Here is a 15,952-nt window from a genome sequence, read left to right on the forward strand (position 1 = left end):
AAGTGTGTAGAATGTGGATGGCCTCAAACATATATGCCTTATCGTTCGACATCGACAGTCAGTTTCCCTATATATATCATCCACTTCCCCTCTTCGGCTTCCTGTCCATTTGCAACTCTACCGAGATTGAACCACTAGAGCTTCCTATCCTGCCCCCGTCCCCGAGCTATGCACCAAAATCATCCGAGGCCAGGATGCACAACTGCGTCCGATGCGGAGCCCATAGCCGTAACTTTTGGAGATGTTGGTACTGTCCTAGAGCAGGTGACACCGAGCTCGCCGCGTTTTGATCCAACTACTCATAGATGAGGAGTTGCGGTTGGCCATGCTGCAACCTCGCTACGGCCGTTCAACCGCAGCTTCGCGGTTGAAAGAGAGCATGTGATTAGATCGAAATCGGGTCAATCAGATCCATTAGATCTTGGATTTCTTGATGTGCAACACGGTTTTAGTTATTCCTATTTCTTTTTGCTCCTTCCATATTTCAATTGTTCTTCACTCCCCAACATTTACATGTTACCTTTCTCGGTCTATTGAGATTTTCATCCCAATTTCTATTTGGTTGGCGCCTGGGGTTGTTCTCTTCACCCTCCCATGACTTACTGGCATCACTTACTTTCTTTCTTCTCCTTCCAATTTTTAAACTCTCTCCTCCTGCTTCAAAATCGCTTCACCCGTTCCCTGGATTCCTAGAACACAGCCAACACTGCACCGTCGACCCGAATGCGGTGGCCCCGGGCGTCAGCAGCAGTCGACGTGTGGGGGCACGTGGCCCCAGGACTCGCCGCCGGAAGCCGTCACGGCTGCGCCTCCCGTGTCGTGTCCACCCGCTCCGCGTGGCCACAGCAGTATTTCCCCGCACTCCGCAGCGGAAGACCCATTCGCACCAGTTTTTATACCCACACTCCTCTGCCATCCCCACCTTTCTCTCTCTCTCTCGCCCCCCCCTTCGCTTCCCTCTCCTCCGCTCGCTCGCCGCTTCTCTCCCCACCCCCACACACAGAGCCAGAGCCCTAGCCCAGTTCAGCGCGAGGCGCGCCGTCGGTTGCGCTGCGGACGCTCCTTGTAGATTTTCAAGATCCGCAACCGGTGCCGGGCTATCCGGATCGCCGGCGACGGTGGACCTGCGGAGGAGAACCTGATCGGGGCTAGCTTCTCGCGTCACTCGAGGTAAATTCCCTCCTGAATTGCGAGAGGACCTGTTGCGGTGGTAGGTGGGGGCGGAATGGGGAAATTTTGGTGACGTGTTGGTAGTCGCGCGGCCAGTTTCTGATGAACTGTGTGTGGTTTGCGCTCGTTTGTCAGAAAGATGTTCTTTTTTCTGTTAAATACTCATCTGATGTACTCCCTCCGTTCCATAAAGATTGGCACGAATTTGAACTAGAGCTAATTCAAATCCGTACCAATCTTTATGGAATAGAGGGAGTATTATGATTTTAGGGTATATTTGACTATTTGTGCTCCACCTGAGTTATCATGTTCGCGATTTTACCTGGTAGATTTTTAGTATTTGTTTAACAGCTAACCGTTCACTCCGTGATAGTTGAAAAATTTACAGCACGTTTTCGCGTTGGGAAACAATTCTAGATTTCGGAGTAGCCTGATGTGATGTGATAAACTGCGCCCACTGTTGTAGTCTCGCGCCTGAGTCATACACCTGTAGATATTCATATAACGTTTTGAAATTTTTTTATGTTGCTTTAATGCGATACCCTGTGGCAAGATATTATTTGTTTATAATTCGGTCCTGCTGTAGTCTATAAAATTCTTGATTTGACATGGGCATAATGTGATATGCTAGTGTGTAGTGTTGGGGTAGGAATCGATCCCTTTGAGTGTGCTTTAGTTTAAGAATGTCTTGGACTCTGGTCTACCTAACGCCGGCTTTCTTCCTTCACATAGTTCCACCCACTGTTTTGCTGGCTTCTCTATTTTCCGCCTTCAGTTATACGCTAGCATCCTTTTGTATTCTTCTTAGCTTTCTTATTCTGAATACGTTAAGCGGCTGCTTTATGGATGTTAGAAATGCCACCACGGAAAGCTTATGTATGGAAAGCATGTTGCTAATTATTATTATCATTATTATTTGGCATTTATCAGAGATATCTCAGAAATGGGGTCCACTTTTGATGTTGCCGCTCCCTAATTTGGATTGATGAACCTGTCTGTTCATACTATCTAATATGTGGACCCCGTGTTAGAATATGTCTCTTTCTTGTAATCTTCCGTTTCTTCTCATTTCTCTGTTTACCACAGATAGGCAACCACACCTGCTTTCAGGCCCAGCTTTCAAAGGACCATGTTGATTACGAGGCTAACATGTGCATTGGAGGAATTTAGTTTTATAGTTTAATAATTTCTAGTCATACCAGATCAGCTTGTTGTAGAAGCTTCTTGCTCCTTAGCTTCCTTGTTTGGGTTGCTTTCTATTTGGTTAATACGCCCTTGCTGTCTGCACTACATATTATTACTAGTATTATTATATTGAGTCTTGTATTTGTCTTATCGTCATTATCTTTCTATGTCAACTAGGTTGGATGAGCTTATTAAGTTTTGTTGATTCACGAATTTTCTTCACATGAATGAGTTCTCAGCAAGTTAATTTTGGATGATCAAAACTGTCATTGGTTTCTTTTGCTCAGTCAATATGGGAGCTAATTGCTGTATAGCTGCAAAGCAAAGGCCTGAGCCATGTGCAACTCCAGTTGAAGTGTCATCTTATAGGAATATAAGACAATCCCCATCATGGAGCTTCCGTTGGGACAACAGAACACACATAGAAGACATAATGGAGATCCCCACAAATTTTTCCAACCATAGTAGTGGAAGCATTCGCCCTGAAACGAAGAGTGGATCCATTGCACCAACTGAAGGCTTTTCTAATGGAGGTAGCCCTTCTGATCTGTTCCACAAGGTCAAGTGGCACAAATCTGAAAAGAAGATGGGAACATCTAAAATTGCACAATTTGATCCTCGAGGTAAATAGATACAACTTCATATATATGTGATATGCTTTGGTTCGAAAATGGAGTGATATAATATTAATGTTCTTTTATAATCAAATTAGTCTGGAAAACTATATGGAAATGTTTATCTTATAGGGCAACTGTAATATTTGTTTAGTGCAATTTTTTTATTTGGGGTGATTGGATAAATGCCCTTGCAATCACCATTCATTTTGAATAATGCCCCACAAAGCTGGCATGCTAAACAAATTGCCATTTTACACGAAGTCACCTCTATTAAAGTCAACGTATGGTTCAAATTTAAACCTGTATATCACCTCTAGTACTCCCATCCTGAGACAGCTTGACAGCAGCTGGGTTTGCTCACCAAGCTGACCTCCCCGTGACCTGATTCCATGGAGCCAATAAAGAGAGGTGGACTGAGCATGGTGTGCCACAATTCAGTGGTCATGGATGTGGGCAGGGGCCATGCACATAGCTGCCACCTTGTTTAGAAGACCCGCTAGCAGATACATTGCTCTGTTCCCTGAAAAAGCTCACATCATCAACAAATAGTAGTCCTCGGAAAAAAAAATCATCAACAAATAGTAGGAAAACAACAGCAGCATGAAGAAGAGTCGTTTTAAATGGAACTGATGCCTCTGCGCGCTGTGACCCAAACTAAGTGCTTGGCATTTGATGATGCATCAACAAGGCGTTAACAACAACTGAACAACACAGCCACACTACAGCCATCAACACTGTCTTGTGGCATTTGGGGGCTTAGCAGGTCCATATGACTAGACATTGACAATGCCAGCAGTAATTATGCGGTGTGAAAATATAGATTTAATACTTGCCATGAACCATGTTTAAATAGCGGTATATTGAGTTGAAGGCATTCTTGAAAATATATTTGGGCATTGCAGTGGCATTTCCCAAAGCTAATTGATTACAGTTGCATCATTCTTAAACTAACATCATTGCAACAGTATTTATTCCTTTTTTTAACTTTACCACAAGGCCACAGGATACGAAGACATTTATCATTATTGTATTCATGATTCACCCGTGACTTGAAAATTTCTTTGCTGATTTTCGTTTCTTCTTTAATAATTCAGCAGATAGATCCACTGCAAGCAACTCTTCCCCCGAGGTATGCAGTATTACATTATCTGTACTTGTAAAGATCTGAGTTGGTAGTCATCTGTTCACTTCATTGAGACTATTCCCTATATTGCTAGGAAATGAATGTAATTGCACCCTTCAATATGGTAGATATATGTATCATGATATTTTGACTACAATTGACTGTATTGATGTATATTTTGAGATAGTTGTCATTTGCACAAAATTTGGGAACAGAAGGGTGAAAGTGCATTTTAGCAACTTATGCAAAATAATAATAATATTTCCGTAGCAACTCACATGCATTTAGCTAGTATGCATCTAAAATTAACAGCTGCCACTTTATGTATATACAATTGAAAGATGGATACAGTTTGTATCTAAGAGCTCTATTCTTCAATATCTTGTGCAGGCAAAGCTTTGCAGGAAATCACTAGACATGGTTAGCGTTGCTTCAGATACAAAGACATCAATGTCCGTTCCTTCAACACCACCTATAGTATCCAGAGCAGATCCCTCATCCTCTACGGGCCATTCTCTACCAATGGATCCGGATTCAATGAGAAAAGCACGTCGATCACCAGGGTATCAACTATATAGACAGGTCTCAGACAGCAAGATTCCATCTCTTAGGTCTCTCAATGAGAGCAGCTCTCCTGAAGGAAGGCCTTCCTCCTCCATGCTCTCAGTCTGCAGCAATGATTTATCTGCAGCAGGGTCGCATGGTGAGTCCTCTGATGGTTGGTCAATGAGAACATTTTCTGAAATGGTTGCATCATCTCGAAGGGAGAGATGGTCAGTGGATAGTGAGCTCTTAGGTTCTGCTTCCAGTAAAATGACAAGATCAAGTGCTTCAAATCCTACTACCCTCCCCCCTGACCAAGAGGTGTGCAAGCTATGTTTAAAGCTACTAAAGGAAAGGACTGCGTGGAATGCTCAGGATCTGGGTGTTGTCGCTGTTTTATTGTGCGGGCATGTTTACCATGCTAAGTGCTTGGATAGAGTAACTGCAGAAGCTGAGAAATATGATCCTCCTTGCCCTGTATGCACCCATGGTGAGCAACATACTGTGAAGCTATTTGGGAAGCTGGAATCTAAGATAAAGAACAAGATGCCTCAGAATGTGATAGTTGATGGTGATCAAGAAGGAAGCTCTAAGCTCCTGCAGAAAAGTAGGAGAGAACCCAAATTAGGCGCAAGTAGTAGCATGAAGGGCCCGTTCAGTCGGCCATTTTTGAAGAGGCATTTCTCGATTGGCTCTCGACCTCCCCGGCTAGTTTCAGAGAGTGAGTCAACTGGAAAGAAGGGCTTCTGGGCGAGGCACTGGAGAGAATAGCATAGCATTCAGTCACCAAAGATGTGTGCAGCCTTGCATGTTTTGTTCTATTTCAATTAGGATAGCAGTGCATTGCGTGTGATGAGTACAGATTGGAGAACATAGTTATCTGGTCCATGTTTTGTTTCTAGAAATGCTCCTGAAAAGGAGGTGAACTCCCAAGCAAGCTAGCAAGCAAAGCATCTGGACATTGTAGTCAAATGAAACTGATGCAAAGAATATTTGCTCCTGAGCAACCGTCATACCGAAAGTTTCTCCCCAGTCGTTATGTTCAGAGGCAAGCAACAGTTTCAGGATAGTTGATTGACAGTTTCTATACTATGCAACTGAGGGTTCTTGCAAACCCCGTCGCAGCTTATTAGCAAGTAATCTAACAGAGAAAAGGGGGTGGCCTTCAGGCTGAAGGCCCAACTCTGGGTTGAAGCTTGCAAGGGTATAATAGGGCATGGTAGATTCTATTTCCATTTATTTGTTATGTTGGTTATGCGCATCCTGTTTAAATGGTTTGATTGCATGCATAATTTGGAACTGTTGTACATAGCTGAAAACTGGAGATGCTAATTATTTATCACATTGCATCGCAGAAGGTATCAATGGTTATGTAGCAATTGTCATATTTACAGAAATATTTTATGTTGTGCGGCTGTTGGAGCAGCCAATCAGTCTTGACAGGTTTTGTCGTTCCATCTCGTCCAGAACAGAACGAATGGGAGCTCTTGTCAGTAATTTAAGCAGTATCTTGTTCATTTTCTTGAATGAATCGGCAAGAACGGTCACACACTCGCGCCCCTGGCAGGAGGCAGAGGCTCGTTTGTCTGTGTGATGGCGATAATTGCACCCGGGATCAAAGATCAGACAACACACAAGACAGTCGGCAAGAAGTTTGTGGCCTTGTTTGCTCACTGCCTGCTCGCAGCGGTGAGATTTGTTGTTCTTTGTGTCGCTGATGGTTGGTCTACAACGACACCAGTTGCTGAGGTACTCTAGAAAAAAAAAACAGTTGCCGAGAAAAAAGATGGTGCTTCAAGAGCGAGTTTTGTGGTATAACGGTTGAGGATTAGGTGCTCTTTCCTGACTTTGTCAGCGGGATGCGACATATTCCGGTCCATGGCAACATATAGATGTTTTCCAGCCAACGTACCATAGCGACAAGTGTCTCGCTGCATGCAGCAGTCCTGTTCATCGGCTGTCAAAGCCTCTATGGCAATGGTGGTTTTTTTTTGGATCGTGCAACATTGAAGGTTGTACTTTTCGCAACATTGGAGGTTGTACTTTTCCTCGGTCAAACGTCTTGGTACCGTTGGGGTTTGGCGTCGGCTTTTGACTTTGTTATGTGCAGGGGCTCATAGGAATCTAAGTGTAATTTTTATTTTCTTGGAGCTTATTTTGCGTTGCTTTTGAACTGTTGTCTTTCCTTGATCGGTCTAGCAGTTTTCGTGTGTGTTTGTATTAACAATACTATGTTTGTTTAATACAATGTGTGGTTACTTAAAGAAAACACATTAGTTGGTCTCATAAATCGCGGCCAAGAAAGAGCTTTGCATGTGCAAGTCGAGCGAATCTTGAAACCATTATTGATCCTCTTCAAGCTCGAGACGATTCTTTTCATTCTGACTCATTAGTCTCCAAGTAAATATTGCTATTAGTGGTGAGGATCAGTATCATAGGTACCTTAACATTATAATACGTCCTGTTTTGAGTTATCTTGGTTCTAGAAAGAGGTGTTGATATCTTCTTTGCAACCCAAGCTATCAACCATGATTCAATTTCTTGCGGAGTTACCATCACTTCTTTCTTTTTTTCTCTCCGCCTTGTCGCATTGAAGTTTTTTCCTTGAACAGGGTATATAATTGTAATAAACTTTTAAAAATTTGAACAAACTTGAAACAAATAATATCAACATATGCGGTGTCAAATGGAGATTGTTATATCCATTGTGAAATATGTTTTCATATCTTTAGTAGTACGCTAACGACCAACATTTATGCTTTTCTTTAATTTTTCAATTTTTCTGGAACTTTTATTTTTTTAATTCAATATTGGAGCCTCAAACAAAATAAGTCATTTTTCTACTGATCATTGGTCCAACGAAACGGGAATTTTAATAGTATGCTAAGAACAATATTTTGATTTTTTTCCCCTTTTTTCAGAATTTTATGGACTAAAAAAATGTTAGTTGACTCAATCAAATAGAGGAATCCACGGTGAGCCGCAGGGATCCACGTCAGGCTGCAGGGAGCGACGGCAACAGGGCAAACCAAACACTCGTGCTTTCCCTGCATGTGCTCGGCCAGGCCATACGATGCAGACCAAGAGTCCACAGGCAACCAAAAATGGAGCAGCCATCAGACCACGAAGAATGAATTCGGACGAACATAATAATGTAGCCATCTACCAGTTTACGAGTATTATTGACTAATTTACATATGTATCAGGTATTCAATTGCAAACAGCAAAAGGATTACAAGATGTTAAGCATGGTTTAGGGTTACAATACTAACATGTAGTGTGCCATATCTATTATATTTTCCTTTTTCCTTTTTTCTTCCTTTTTAGCACTCATCCATCATACTATCCAGACAGCAAGTGGATCAAAACGAAAGAATTCCATAGATGTACAAGAACAAGCGAAGATAGACGGGGGAGCAATGTTCTGCACGAAAGAACACATTATCTCCAGAAGGCCACCATCCCAGCTAAATACTCGATCGCTCATCCACTTCAATCGCAGTGCCAACTGCCAAGATCAAAGGGTGTGATGCTAATGATTCGTACAGCTAAAACAAAGCATGCTTCTGAACGCTCTACTATAAGCTGATCCCAGTGCGGTGACATCCATGATGCAGTATTGCTACAGCAACTCCCACCATGCAAAGAGCAACAAGTATATTCAGTCCAGCTGCTGAACAGCCCCAAACTGACTTTCGGACACCCCTGAAAAATCCTTGGTTGTTTTGGTTTCTATTTGACTTCCCTGCATCCCGCTGCCTGACAGTAGTAACATCACGCACATGTTTCTTCTTGTGCTCAACATTAGTCATGAGATCAAGACGACCACCGTTGTCAACGAACTTCATGGTCTCGTTTATAGATTCAGAGCTGCTCACAACCATCCTGTTGATACTATGCTGAAGTCTAGTCCTGTTACTCCTGTATGGTGGAATGCTCTCTGCAGGTGTTTTTCCATTACGCGTCCGTATTATAACTCCATTATCAGCAGCTTCATTTGACAGATTAGGCTCATTAATTTCCAGAGGTAACTGTAGCTCTTCATTCTGAGTTCCTTCCGCAAAGTTGCTTGGCAGAGTAAAGGGGTCCACACCCATAATGGAGTATGTTTGGTCAGCAAAAGCAAGAGCTGCCTGCTCAGTATGCCATGGCATGAAGTCATCACTACCAGGACACAACATGTTGTAAATATCATCTGGCAACAGGTAGTCTGAATCATCGTCTACCACAAACTGGTTAGGACTGGCATAGTCTGGTTCCACCTTTGGAGCCATAGCACCACGGTTCTGTAAATTCAGCAGGGAAAACAAATGCAGTGAGTGACTGAAAAATCCAGTCATTATATAGTAGCATGCCCATCAAACAGAAAACATCATAAACATAACTCATAATTTGCACTATGAAATGCCACTAACTTTAATTTTTTTAAGAAGGGTGTTACTGTTACATGAGAACATAATCATAATGGAGCTTGCAGTTAATCGATCAGGTATGGGCAAAGTCAGAGACAGCACAAACTGGTAGCAGCTAGCTTAATTAATTGATTTGAGCTATTTACACCAACAAGTCATAGTAACTCTAGCTGAGTTTTAACTTTATTTTGGATGGGAGTACACCATTCCAGAGTTCCTTGAAAATAATTATTGGCAATGGCAAACCAAGTTTTTGCAAATAAAGAAGAGAAAAAAACAGCTTATACCAAATTACAGCAAAAATGTTGGATGCCATGTTACAGCTCGCCTAGGTGTAGGGTCTGTGTTTGCACATCACCACCAGTTAAAATCTTTATAAATGGATCAAACCATTGAACTTCCAAGCAGGAATTGATGCGATACAGGGTCAGTGAACTTTGATTATTATTTGAAAAGGTGCATAAAAACTTATTTATAATGCAGTGTTGTAATTGCTATCCAAATCTTGGCAGAGTTCTGCAGTATTTGTCTGGCAGAAGTGATTTATGCATACATGGTTAACTTTACTCATTAACACCGGGCAAGCAACATTTGAACAATTGCCGACTTTTGAACAACAAATCTATGATGCTGTCGACCCACCTGAATAAAATCAAGGCAGAAGCACTTTCTTGGTCCTTGCTGGGGCACAGCATTTATCATTTAAATCTACAGGTGATTAGGAGATTTTGTCTGATGATTTCAGCATGTAAATATGCTACTCGTACCTCTATTCTGCTCTACTAATATAAAAGCAAAGGTTTTTGCCTTTGGTTAAAAAAGGCTTGTTGGCTTGTAGATCAAACAGATGGTTTCCTCACTTATCTATGCATTAGCACTTTGATTACAACAGAACTAGACACCGCATAGCCTCATAACGAAATATTGGTTCAAACTTTAAGTCTGTACACTACTGTGAGTGACACGAACATACCGATGATTCAGCGTTTTGTTCATCCAGAGACAGGCCAGCAGAAACAGGATCCACTGCAGAATTAAAGGAAAAATCAATCATTCCTTCCAGCCATCCTTGTATTTCGTCATCACCATCTGGAGTTGTTGTCTGAGCAGTTATAGCTGAAGTAGCAAGATCATTCGGTAGTTCACCACCGATAACTGATTCAGCAGCAGCATCTGGTTGTTCAGCACTGACAGCTGAGGTAGCAGCAACATTTGACTGTTGTGGATGAGGGTCACTGTTGCCCACCTCATTGCCATTCTCTGATGTCCAGTCAACTCTTTTAGTAACTTTACAAAGAACAAAGGCATCCTGAAGAAAGAAACAACATTAGCATACCGGATCTCAAGCTTAAGAAAAAAAAACATAGGAGAACAACCTCCTCTGATGCAGCAAGAAGCCTACATGATGGCCCAACGAAGGTAAAGTACACCTTATGTTTTGCAGCATCCAAAATATGCAAGAAATATATCTAGCTCCCATGCTGTTTCTAAATATAATGCTATTTTGAAACCTCAACAATACCTTCATATCTGGGCAGGCATGACATTCGTTCTCATCTATGTAGTATTCATGCATAATCCACTCAGTACGTCTTCCAGTGGGAGGTCGACCTTCATGAAAAACTAGAGTTTTTTTTGTTCCTACGGTTCGCTTATCCACCTTAATGGCCCGGTCTTTTCCAGTAGACTTCCAATACCCAGCAACTGTTGCCCTATTTGACCGAGCACCATTAGGATACTTTCTGTCTCGAGCAGCAAAGAAATGCCACTTGTTATCCTGGGTTGGAACATTGCACTTTGCTGCAATATGAAATATCATCAGAGGATTAGATAAAATGAGAAATTTTAGAAAACACAGTACATTTCTAAATTATAATGGGTACTGAAAACAAAGAGTAAATACTCCAAAAAGATAGAGAACTGGTAATGGACAAAGAAAATACATCATTAGAGAATAACTGCTAAATGTTCTTTCCCATAGGCCCGCAACAACGATCATGTTTGATTATCGAAACTGTTAAATGTAGCTAACAAAAGACACACCTGATTGACTGCTAAAATTGGTTTGATCAGGGGATCTGTCGCATTCTTTAGTTGTTCTTGACAAATGTCTAGTTATGATCACATTTACCAGAATATTGTTATTATGTGACCTCAGAAGACTCAGTTTGACAAAAAACACAGAGATCAATAAATATTCCCTCCGTTCCATAATTCTTGTCGAAATATTACATGTATCTAGACGCTTTTTAGGAATAGATACATCCATTTTTGGACAAATTTGAGACAAGAATTATGGAACGGAGGGAGTACTCCCTCAGTTCCTAAATGTAAGAAGTTCTAGCTTTGTCCTAAAGTTTAACCAAGTTTATAGAAAAATATATACACGTATAGAATATTAAATAAGCATACTATGAAAATATATACCATGATAGATTCAATAGAACTTATTTAGAGTCATAGATGTAGGTAGATTTCTCTATAAACCTGGTCAAAGTTTAAGAAGTTTGACTAAGGATAAAGCTAAGACTTCTAACATTTAGGAACAGAGGGAGTACATATGATAGTTGAAACTTAAGCTTTTTCTCCACCACTCTATGTACCTAAATGATCACAAGGAACTACTGAAGCATGTTCAACTTACCAGGTAAATCCCATGGCTCATGCTTGTATATATCCACCTCAGGTATGATGTCATACTCAATTCTCTGACCAAGTATTTTCCTTTTCAAATAGTGAGAAACGAGTTCAGTATCTTTTGGATGAAATCCAAATCCTGGTGGCAGGGTCATGTTACGTAAAGTTTCCATTTTAGAAAATCTGCATAAGAATAATAGAACACAAATATGATTAGTACATTGATTCTCAAACCATAAGAAGTAATTAGTACAAAATTCCCCCTCCCCCAAACACACATACACCACCACCACCACCACAGACACACCTCCTGACACCATTTTTCTCTCTAAAGAAAAGTTTTAAGTCAATTGTGTCCATGAAGGGATGTCGAATAGCGCACCTTAAGAAAGATAATGACATATGTAGTAGAAGGATGGAAAGAACCCATGTGCACAAATTTCACTTATGGGAGCATTTTCCGCATGTAGTGTAAAGTTAAGCAATGGAAGCATTTAAAAATTTGAGAACCAAATTGTTATGTTGTATCTGCTGAAAAATGTTTTATGTCCCATTCTTGAGTCTCTAATATACAGTACTTGCGGTTTGTCAGAAAGCAAATAGTGAGACGAAGATCTTAAACCCACGAAAACGTAAACACCACTAGATATTTGACCGTAATACACTTGGTAAACATGCTGATTACACCATTGTCACTTGTCAACAAAGCAAATAGGGTTTTTTTTTGCGGTAAAGCAAAGCAAAACAAATAGGGTTAAGCAGGCAATATCTGTTCTCTTCACTGGCACCAACACTTGGTAAACATGCTGAATTAATAGACTATTGTCACTTGTCACTGACACCAACAGTTAATCGCAAGTCCAAAACAAACCAGCCGAAACCGCAAGGCTCCAGAGATCCTTCCTAAACCCTTCCTAATCGATTGGTACTGCAACAAGCTGGTAACCGATCCCGAGTTCTCCACCCACTATGATGCCGCTCGAAACGCAAGGAGCCCCAAATCGGCCGCCGATTAGCCAACCAGAAGTCGAAAAGAGGGACTCGAGCAACGAATTTCGCCCTTCCTGTCCCCAAAAATCGTTAATCCAGGAAGAGTGGAAGACCCAATCCTCGAGTCCTAATCCAACAGCGGGGGACTCTCTAGAACCCGCTGGAATCACCGCCACCGAGAAGCCAACGTCTCTTCCCAGTTCCCCGTCCTACTGGGAAGTCAAACGGAGCCCAGTCCATCAAACAGACCATGAACGCGCGTCCGTAGCCCGAACGCTGCAACAAACCCAACCCTAGAACGAAACGCTAGGAGCAGAGGAACCGATCGCCATGCCGAACCGAAGATTAAAAAAAAAGGCGCTGGCCAGGAAAGGGGGTTCGTTCCCTCACCTCGGTTACGGAGAGCGCAGACGCGCCGCGACCAACTTCCCACCGGGCCCGATCGAGCGGAGGGAGCACCACGGGGCGGAAGAAGGCGGAGCTCGGGGGCGAGGACTAATTCGCCATGGAGGAAGGAAGGAAGGATGGATGAGGATGAGGGCGGAGCGGGGTCGCGGTCGTCGTGGAGGCGGAGGAGGCGAAGAGGCCGAGGAGAAGGCGGCTGCAGTCGCGCGAACTGGTCAAGTCTTTCTCGAGCTGGCTGGCAGGTGGATGGATGGGTGGGTGGGTGGGCTGGGCGGCGTGGTGCGCTGTCTCTTCCTTCCTAGTAGCACGCGAGCGAGACTCTGCGGGGCGCGTGAGATGAGACGTAGGAGAAGGGGAGGGCAAGGCCAGAAGGAAGCTGCCAGGAAGCGGAAGTGTGGCGTGCGGACGCGTTTTTAAAACGGAACGGGGAATCCGTTGCTTAACGCGGGCGTCCTCCTTCCTGGTCAAGGGAAGGGGTGCCGTCGGATCCGGTGATTCGTTTCCCTGGGGGCGCTGATGCGGTGGCTGTGGGGCCGTTCAGCCACGTGGGCCTTGTCGTGCTGCCCAAGCCGCACTGGCTAGCGGCTGAGACACCTGGAGTAATGTGCTGCTGCTGAGTGCTGACCGGGCTCGAGCCATTTGAGGCTCCAGCCCACCGAGTGCGGGCTTGCAAACATGGTGTGATGTTTGAAGGGCAACTTCATTTGGAACTGTACGGTTCGTTCGGTCTGAAAAGGAGGAAACGCGTCTTCCAACGGGACGATCCATTTGCGCGGCGGTTCGGATTTTGGTCTATGTCGACCCATTTCGACTGCAAATCTGAGACGGATTTGTGTCTTCATGGATGCGAAACGGAGCTCCGCGCAGTTCGGTTGGTCCGCACGGTCAAACCCCCTCGCCTTCTGTCGTTGTGGTGTCACGACAGATGTCATGGGATGATTTGAGTTGTGGCCGATGGACGATGGAGTATCCAGAGGAGGGATGGCGTAGTGAAACTACACGCAACGTAAAGATTACACAATGTTTCCTACTCTGCCTTAGTTTTTATTACTCGAGATATAAGAGAACTACAAAGTTGCTCCTTGAGCTGTGTTGAGAGGAAGAAAAAGAAGAAGAAGAAGAGGTAACTAGTACTCAATGGGGAAACCCCTCTCACGGGAGGGGTGATGACTCTATTTATAGGCTAAGGGTGTTACTCTACCAGGTGGGGCAAGGGGCCACCCTGACCAAACTCGCGGGCCCGCCGGGTACTGCCCGTGGTCCCCTCTGGATTGTCTGGGAGGGGACAATGCAGCCTTGTGCTTTTCGTACTGTGAGACGGCGCGCACTGTAGCCACGCCTCGGCTATCGTCACTGTCCTTCTACGGTGCATCACTGTGCAGTCGTCTGACACGGCGACGTGAGCAACGATTGCTTTTCCGTCATCAAAAGAGCGTAACTTTACTTTAGACCGTAAAATCAGGAGAAGATCGTTGGCATATCCCGGCTCCAGCCGAGACAAGATAGCTTTTACTTGTCCTGTAGACATATGAGACAAGATAACGACGCCGGCATACTTTAGGTATGCCGGCCTGCTAGAAAGTCGGCTTACGAGTGCCGGTTTATTTACGTATGCCGGCCATGCTTTCGCTTAGTCGGCCACCATGTGTCGTCATGACCCTACCCGGGGTCATTCTCCCGACACCTTCCCTGTCCCCACCTGTCAGCGACCCAATAACCTACTGTCGTGGTCATATTAAATGGGGACCGGCCCCGTCCCCATCTCCCCCACTCCACACATCTCGCCGGAGCCACAAACCCTAGCCACCGACCACCGAAACGACCGCAGCAATGGCGCCCAAGCTGTGGTGGCGGAAGACCAAGAACGACCACAAGGCGTCGTCCTCGTCAGGACCGCACCAGAGCACACCGCCAGCTTCACGCTCTCTCCCGTCGGTGTCGCGGGGATCCACCATGCTCCGCGCCGCTCGCTCCAGTCGGCTAGGTTGACGCTACGTCGGCATCGATCTGGCCAAGGACGCTCCCATGGCCGGACGTGCACCTACCTCACGAGTGGCACCTGAGCCCGGAAAGTCACAGAGATCATTGGATATCACGAGATGAGATGAAGAGAGTTTCTTGTACGAGCTTGACAAGAAGAATTCTACTAACTCCGTCCGGAAATGTAATTTTTATACAAATCCACGTCACTTATTTTGGAACGGAGGGAGTACTACGTAGTGTTGAGGAGTGATAATTGTCTTTGTATACTCTAGATATGTCCTTAATTTATTGTTATTTGTTTCCTCAAAAAAATTATTGTTATTTGACTACGGTCTGTGTGCATGATACATGGTCTCTGTTTCTCTGACGTTATATTCTACTGAGTAGTTTTATTATCGAACCTTGTTCGCTTCGTATTCATTCCATATCCGTAATCGTTAATACTCGTATTTTGTATTCATATCCTTACATTGACGGCCCCGACTTCACATCCGATACGAATGGTATACATGATATGGTTTATCTGATATTTCCGTTTCTGTAGTGATGGATGGACATGGTTCTATAATGAATCAAAACTTTGGTAACCAAGCAAACCGATCAAGATATCCGTAATTTTTTTAACTATTTTTTCCGTCAAATAAAAGATATCTCAACTTTGACCAAATTTGAATGCATCTATACACTAAGTCATATTTAAATATATCCAAAATTTGACAAACTTTATACATTTTTGGTTGGACGGATGGAGTATATAAATTTAACACGAAACAAGATTGTGCGCACCAAACCACGCCATCGATCACCCATTCTCAATTCTTTTTTTTCTTTAAACCCATCTCAGATTGTGATTCTTTTCACTTATGGTGTGCATCGAAAAATAGAAC

General features: G+C 43.5%; 2 protein-coding genes across 4 annotated transcripts; one reads left to right on the forward strand and one right to left on the reverse strand.

Annotated features, from left to right (window-relative positions):
- Positions 1-862: 862 nt before the first annotated feature.
- Positions 863-6,040, forward strand: LOC100836754. Of its 3 annotated transcripts, none has more exons than XM_024458568.1 (4): positions 863-1,170; positions 2,533-2,978; positions 4,070-4,101; positions 4,486-6,040. In XM_024458568.1, the coding sequence occupies exons 2-4, from the start codon at positions 2,609-2,611 to the stop codon at positions 5,407-5,409; spliced, it is 1,326 nt and encodes a 441-aa protein (XP_024314336.1). In that variant the 5' UTR covers positions 863-1,170; positions 2,533-2,608; the 3' UTR covers positions 5,410-6,040. The 3 variants fall into 3 exon arrangements, with proteins under 3 accessions (XP_024314336.1, XP_024314335.1, XP_010230735.1); XM_024458567.1 differs by having other exon boundaries at positions 869-1,170; positions 4,067-4,101; XM_010232433.3 differs by having other exon boundaries at positions 869-1,170; positions 2,643-2,978; positions 4,067-4,101.
- Positions 6,041-7,773: 1,733 nt separating this feature from the next.
- On the reverse strand, positions 7,774-13,396 carry LOC100839502 (NAC domain-containing protein 74). The gene is made up of 5 exons (XM_003566584.4): positions 13,068-13,396; positions 11,695-11,870; positions 10,573-10,850; positions 10,024-10,359; positions 7,774-8,924 (listed from the first exon to the last, which is right to left on the reverse strand). The coding sequence occupies exons 2-5, from the start codon at positions 11,858-11,860 to the stop codon at positions 8,217-8,219; spliced, it is 1,488 nt and encodes a 495-aa protein (XP_003566632.1). The 5' UTR covers positions 11,861-11,870; positions 13,068-13,396; the 3' UTR covers positions 7,774-8,216.
- Between the last annotated feature and the right edge of the window lie 2,556 nt (positions 13,397-15,952).

The sequence above is a fragment of the Brachypodium distachyon genome, chromosome 2 (genome assembly GCF_000005505.3).
Source record: "Brachypodium distachyon strain Bd21 chromosome 2, Brachypodium_distachyon_v3.0, whole genome shotgun sequence".
In the NCBI taxonomy this organism is placed as follows: Eukaryota; Viridiplantae; Streptophyta; class Magnoliopsida; order Poales; family Poaceae; genus Brachypodium; species Brachypodium distachyon.

Excerpts from the sequence above, each read along its gene's own strand:
- LOC100836754 (XM_024458567.1), top strand. The coding sequence starts at position 2,609 with ATGATCAAAACTGTCATTGGTTTCTTTTGCTCAGTCAATATGGGAGCT. Across the intron at positions 2,979-4,066 it reads TGCACAATTTGATCCTCGAG|CAGATAGATCCACTGCAAGC; the intron begins GTAAATAGATAC and ends TTAATAATTCAG. Across the intron at positions 4,102-4,485 it reads CAAGCAACTCTTCCCCCGAG|GCAAAGCTTTGCAGGAAATC; the intron begins GTATGCAGTATT and ends TATCTTGTGCAG.
- LOC100839502 (XM_003566584.4), bottom strand. The coding sequence starts at position 11,860 with ATGGAAACTTTACGTAACATGACCCTGCCACCAGGATTTGGATTTCAT. Across the intron at positions 10,851-11,694 it reads TGAGCCATGGGATTTACCTG|CAAAGTGCAATGTTCCAACC; the intron begins GTAAGTTGAACA and ends TTCATATTGCAG. Across the intron at positions 8,925-10,023 it reads AACAAAACGCTGAATCATCG|AACCGTGGTGCTATGGCTCC; the intron begins GTATGTTCGTGT and ends CTGAATTTACAG.